This window comes from Cibotium barometz, chromosome 15, assembly GCF_041138505.1.
Source record: "Cibotium barometz isolate CiBa-2024 chromosome 15, ASM4113850v1, whole genome shotgun sequence".
Lineage (NCBI taxonomy): Eukaryota > Viridiplantae > Streptophyta > Polypodiopsida > Cyatheales > Cibotiaceae > Cibotium > Cibotium barometz.
The window spans coordinates 13,282,717-13,288,716 of NC_141060.1; the positions used below are offsets into that span (position 1 = coordinate 13,282,717).

Sequence of the window (6,000 nt, forward strand, 5' to 3'; positions counted from 1 at the left end):
GTGGCACTTCCGGTTTGGCCACTTGAATGTGGATGCGCTGCGGGCAGGCTTTCCAAGACCAAATGGTGGATGGCTTGCCAAATGTTGGAAGCAGGCAGGGACGCTGTAGTTCTTGCATTCATGGTAAGCAGCACAGGGAATCTTTTCCGAAGCAGGCTTCCAGGTGAACTTCGAAACCTTTGGAGTTGGTACCATAGTCACAAGGGACGAGGGACGGGCGACGGGCGACGGGGACGGGACGAGGGACGGCCATAAGTAGGGAACGGGGACGGGGGAGGGAACGGCACTCAAAAAATTCTTTTTTTTTTAGTTTAGGGTTTAGGTGTGAGAGAGAGAGAGAGAGAGAGAGAGAGAGTCTAGACTCTAGATAGTAGAGAGTAGGGCCTTGTGTGAGAGGCTTGGAACTTGGAAGTTGGAAGTTAGAAGAAGCTTGAGGGAGAGAGACTAGAGAGCGTAGATACACTCATAGAGTGTAGCTTAAGGCTTGAGGCTTGAAAGTTGAGAGAGAGAGTTGCTTGAACTTTGAAGTTTGAAGCCTTGAAGCCTTGAAAGTTGAAAACTTGAAGGGGTGTGTGTGTGTGCTTGTAGCCTTGTAGCCTTGTTCTTATGTAGATATTAGATAGGCAAGAGAGAGAGGCAAGGGCAAGAGAGAGAGAGGCAAGGGCCAAGCCTCAAGGCCCAAGGCCCAAGGCCCCAAGCCTAAAGGCCAAGGCAAGAGAGAGGCAAGCCTCAAGGCCCAAGCCTCAAGGCTCAAGGCATCCCCAAATGACCAAGCCAAACAGCCATAAACGGCTAGAAACGGCCAAGGCAAACAGCTAGAAACGGGCAAAAAAAAACAGTCAGACTGCGCGCAACGGCTCCCTACCGTCCCCCCACAGTCGTCCCCGTTCTTGCCGCCGTCCCCTTCCCCGTCCCTTGTGAACGCCTTCAGGGGGACGTCCGACCGTCCCCTGCCACCCCCGTTGCTAATCCGTCCCGACTCGGCGTCCCTCCGTTCCACCTTCCGTCCCCTATGACTATGGTTGGTACACACTGACTTGTGTGGACCTATGCAGGCCCCATCCTAGGGAGGTTCTTTGTATTTTATGTTGCTTGTTGATGATTGTAGCAAATTCACAAGGGTTTATTTCCTTTCCCAAAAGGACCAAGCTTTTGCTCAATTCAAGGAGTGGCATGTGATGGTGGAGAGAGAGTCTGGATTGCAGATAAAGACTCTTCGGGCTGACAAAGGAGGAGAGTTTTCTTCCAATGCGTTTGTGCAGTTTTGTGCGGAACATAGCATCAAGCGAGAGCTGGCCAATACAGGTTCACCTTCAGAGAATGGAGTGATTGAGCAAAAGAACCAGACTGTGGTGGAGCATCGTAATCTTCCTCGTCCACTTTGGGCAGAGGTTGTGGCTACGGCTGTCCATATCCTCAGCCGATCTCCAACGACTTCAGTACCAAAGATGACTCCCTTTGAGGCTTATTTTGGCAGGAAACCAGATGTCTCCCATTTCCGTGTGTTTGGGAGTGATGCCTATGTTCAGATTCCAAAGAAGCAAAGGGGGAAGCTTGACTCGAAGTCCCAGAAGCTTATATTTGTGGGATATAACTCTCTTTCCAAAGGATACAGGTTGTATGACCCAAAGCGGAACGAGGTTGTTGTCAGCAAAGATGTTTTTGATGAGCATGTTCCAGCTTCCACAACTGTTGATGAGCCGCCACTTCTTGGAGACCCGGATGAGTCTGATGATGATTCCCAGTCTATTGTTCCAGCTGGACAGCCTCAGTCAGTTGTAGAGGTTGAGCCAACGGCTCGAGATGAGTCCCTGCAGCAGCAGCAGGGTGCTCCACGTTCTGTTCGAGTACCCAGGTGGTTGTTAGACACCCTTCGGGAGTCGGGTGTTATGGAGCTTCCCTCCGAGTGGACCACAGAGGACGGACCTCGAAGATCGCATAGAGTTCATGCCAAAAGTCATTCAGCTGAGCTCTTACAGGTAAACCATGTTTTGATGTCTCATATCATGCGGGACAAAGAGCCCACTTCCATGAAGGAAGCCCTTTCTCATGATACTTGGAGGAAAGCCATGCAAGTGGCATTGGATGCCATAGAGAAGAATAAAACTTGGGAGTTGGTTCCGAGGCCGTCAAAATGGTCAGTCATTGGTGTCAAGTGGGTCTCTAAGACCAAGTATACGTCAGATGGGTCAGTGGACAAACACAAAGCCAAACTTGTGGCTAAGGGTTATGCTCAACGGCCTAGCATCGACTATGAGGATACCTTTGCACCGTCAACAAGGATGACCACGATTCAAACCGTTCTTGTCCTTGCCACTTCTCAGCAGTGGCCCGTATATCAAATGGATGTCAAATCCGCATTCCTTAACGGCAACTTGCAAGAGAAGGTGTATGTTGAGCAGCCTCCAGGCTTTGAGGTTCCAGGATCAAAGGGGATGATTTACAGGTTGCGAAAGGCCTTGTATGGTCTTAAGCAGGCTCCCAGGGCTTGGAATCAAAAGATTGATTCCTTCTTTCTACGGACTGGATTTCAGAGATCAGTTTGCAGATCCTAACTTGTATCTCTTTTTCGAGAACGCGGCTTGGTCACGTTGATCATCCTTTATGTGGATGACCTCATTCTCACTGGCGGTCATGTGGAGCACATTGCAGTGACAAAGGCTGCCTTGTCAAAGGAGTTTGAGATGACCGACTTAGGCTTACTCCACTTCTTCATGGGATTGGAAATCTGGCAGACCCAGAGGGGGTTCTTTGTCTCTTAGCAGCGGTATGTTCATGAGTTGCTTGAGGCCTTTGGGATGGAGAACTGCAAGCCTATCACGTCACCAATGGACCCGAACACGAAGCTTACAGTGACTGATCCTTGTGAGCCGGTTGATGCCTCTCTGTATCGAAAGTTGGTTGGTTCATTGATCTGGTTGTTGGACACCAGATTGGACTGGGAGGAGATCCAGACACGAGGAGATCTACATCAAGCTACGGATTTATCCTCGGCTCAGGAGCTATATCATGGTGCAGCAAGAGGCAGTCAACTATTGCCTTGTCGTCTACAGAGACAGAGTACCGGGCTACTTGTGGTGCTGCTTGCGAGGTTGTGTGGATGCGGAGGTTGCTTGGCAAGATTGGGTTTCCACATAAGGAGCCCACGGTCATCCAGTGTGATAACCAAAGCTGTATCGCTATTGCTCAGAACCCGATCTTCCATGCTCGGACCAAGCACATAGAGATACAATATCACTTTGTTCGTGAGAAGATTTTGGCTAGTGACATCTTGCTTGTTTATTGTTCGACGAAGGACAATGCAGCGGACCTCTTCACGAAGTCTCTACCTCACGCTATGCTCCGGCAGCACCCCAGCTCACTCAGGCTGGTTCCACATCCAGGAGCTGAAAGGGGGTGTTAGCAATCATCTCCTCTCTGTACATTACACCAGGGCCTCTGTTGTGGGTGTATCCACCCAGTTTTGGTATTCCCCCATTTTTCCTCACTTTCCATGTATTTTTTCCATTTTTTCTAGGTGTGGGAGGCATGTCGCCTGTATCAGATGCTGGCCGACTAGTTGAGTTACTACCCGACTTGACCAGGTTACCTGGCCGACTGCTGGTTAGCTGGCCAACTAGCTTACTGCTAGTCATGAGCACTTTTGTGCTAGTCGTGAGCATCTGCTGTCGGCCTGTTTTGGGCTGGCCGACCAGCAGCCTGGGGCCATATGGGCCCCTTCCCCCAACACTTGCCATTGTATCATTTCGGGATTTCTCTAGTGTATATACAGAGTTTATACAGCTTCTCACTCCCTCTCTCATCTGCGTTTTGCTCTCTACAACAATTGTCTTCATTTCCACTGTGCATTTTGACAAATATGCCATGCGATGCAAAAAATGTATCGGACGATCTCTCTTTCATTTAGCTTATAGCTGGCGGTCACATAGACATTATGCCCCAAGCCAACCAGAATATCATCCTCTGAATCTGAGTGCATACCAAAGTCCTTAGCCTACCAGATCCAATCTATTGGTCCTTGGTGTAGACATAAGTCCCCTACCACGAGGTGCCAATCCACATAACTCATGTCACACTTTGGAGCCCATCCATAGGTCCAAAGCTCATCCAGAGATCGGAAGCACATAAACTGTAAACACCCAAAGAGTGGCATTGACCATGGGCGCCTCGCTGCCCAAACACTGCCACTCTGGTCCACACCTCCCCAAAAATTGCCCTTTAGGCAGCTGTGGTAGAAACGCATGTCCATGAGCCAGCGTGCTTGGGCATGGGCACGCACATGACACGTTCTCATATCAATACTCTGCACAGCATCATACCAATACTCCGCACAGCAGAAGGGTTTTTTTCTTTTGCTTTTGGGGGTAAGCTTTTCAATATAAATTTGTTTCACTCACCTCAATAAATAAATCATTTTTTCCCATGTCAAATTAAGGTGAATTATGTGTGTTTTAGAGGCTGATGTTTGGTAGTACCTTTTCTATTTGCTCCCTTACTGATAGGACTTCATCAGGGGCCTTGTGGACTGGCTTGAAGTCATTGTGGGTTTCTGACTCCCCTTCAGTTGTAGAAAGCTTTTGGTGGTGGTTTTGCAGGACAGACCATGCGCCCACTCCTGAAGAGCCATTATAAAAACGTATCAGATCGTAAAGCCAAAATTAAAAAGTTGAGTTTGATTTGACAGAAATATGGAAAAAAAAATTGCCTGAATGGTTAAGTGATCGCCTAAGAAGGGCTGCTACAGCCCTGGAAGCAGAGTGCATGTTGCTCTACTTTCCGTTTCTTAAGAGTACAAATGGACACATAAAAATCAAAGCAGAAAATGCTGTTTTCTCGTCTCCATTAAAGTAATTGTTAATTAAATTTCTTCTGAAAAGTTTCATTCTCACATCATAATCATAGTGCTTTTGATATGATTTGACATCTTAAGGGCTGTTCACGAGGAGCAATAGGTTCGTCCGCAACATCTATATCTCTATTCTCTATATTATATAAAGGAAAGTGTCATGGGGCTACTATGTGGCAGCATGGTAAGAATTTGGAGGTTCGAGGAGGGGTAGGCTCTAACCCGTCGAAGACAAGTGAGACTACTCGTACAACTCAATGCCTAAAAGTGGGTTACGTGGTGTTGGATTTGGGTAGGTGGTTGGGCTTTAGTTGCAAGCCCAACCTCACCATGGGACGGCAATCCAATGTCTAGCCCACTGTCCGGACTAAATTACCTAAACATCATGTGAGATGTGTATACATGTGGACATTAAAAGAACATCGGCAGCATGCACACTTCTTACTTCAAAGGATCCTCTACTGACAAAATGAGAGGAAAGAGAGGGATACTTATGCACCTAATAGACCAACGTTGCTTGACATGTTGCAACAAACGCCATATGAAAGGGTAGTGTTTTATGTATTTCTTGTTTCTTTTTAATATTTTCTCACTTGTTACATGACATGTGTTCCTCTTTGTGTCTCGCTTTCCCACGTTCCATACCATCAACTTGTACCTTTTTGTACCAATAGTTTGGTTGCTCGCTTAGGAAGTCATTGTTCATCAAGTGCTCTTAAGCTTAGCATTGCAAGTTTTTTATTTTCTTATTTTTGTATTATCCATCAGTTCTATCTAGCAAGGGGGCGGGGAGAGAGAGAGAGAGAGAGAGAGAGAGAGAGAGAGAGAGAGCATGCATGTAATATAAATCTAGCATGAGAGAGAGAAAGAGAGCATGCGTATATTATACATGTTAATTCTATCTAGCATGTTGGTGGAGCGCTCCACCAACTTGGATCCTACAATAGCCAATAATTCATCCATAATATTGGGTGTAAATCCACTAAAGACATTTTTATCACACCATCATTGTACTATAAAATTGTGTTTGGTATATTGTAATTATTAGGAGTAATTCAACTAAAGATGTTTTTATCACACCATCATTGTACTGTAGAAGTGTATTTACTATGTTGTAATTATTTTGGCAATGTCTACAAAATAAGGGCATCAAG

General features: G+C 46.7%; 1 protein-coding gene across 1 annotated transcript in view; it reads right to left on the reverse strand.

Annotated features, from left to right (window-relative positions):
* The window catches only part of LOC147630984 (monothiol glutaredoxin-S15, mitochondrial-like), a 115,810-nt gene extending 110,950 nt beyond the window's left edge, over nucleotides 1–4,860 (reverse strand). The window contains exons 1-2 of the mRNA XM_086809326.1: nucleotides 4,706–4,860; nucleotides 4,476–4,615 (exon numbers count right to left, since the gene is read on the reverse strand). Coding sequence (XP_086665452.1) covers nucleotides 4,476–4,615; nucleotides 4,706–4,763 — 198 coding nt within the window. The 5' untranslated portion in view covers nucleotides 4,764–4,860. The remainder of the gene's footprint in view (nucleotides 1–4,475; nucleotides 4,616–4,705) is intronic.
* Between the last annotated feature and the right edge of the window lie 1,140 nt (nucleotides 4,861–6,000).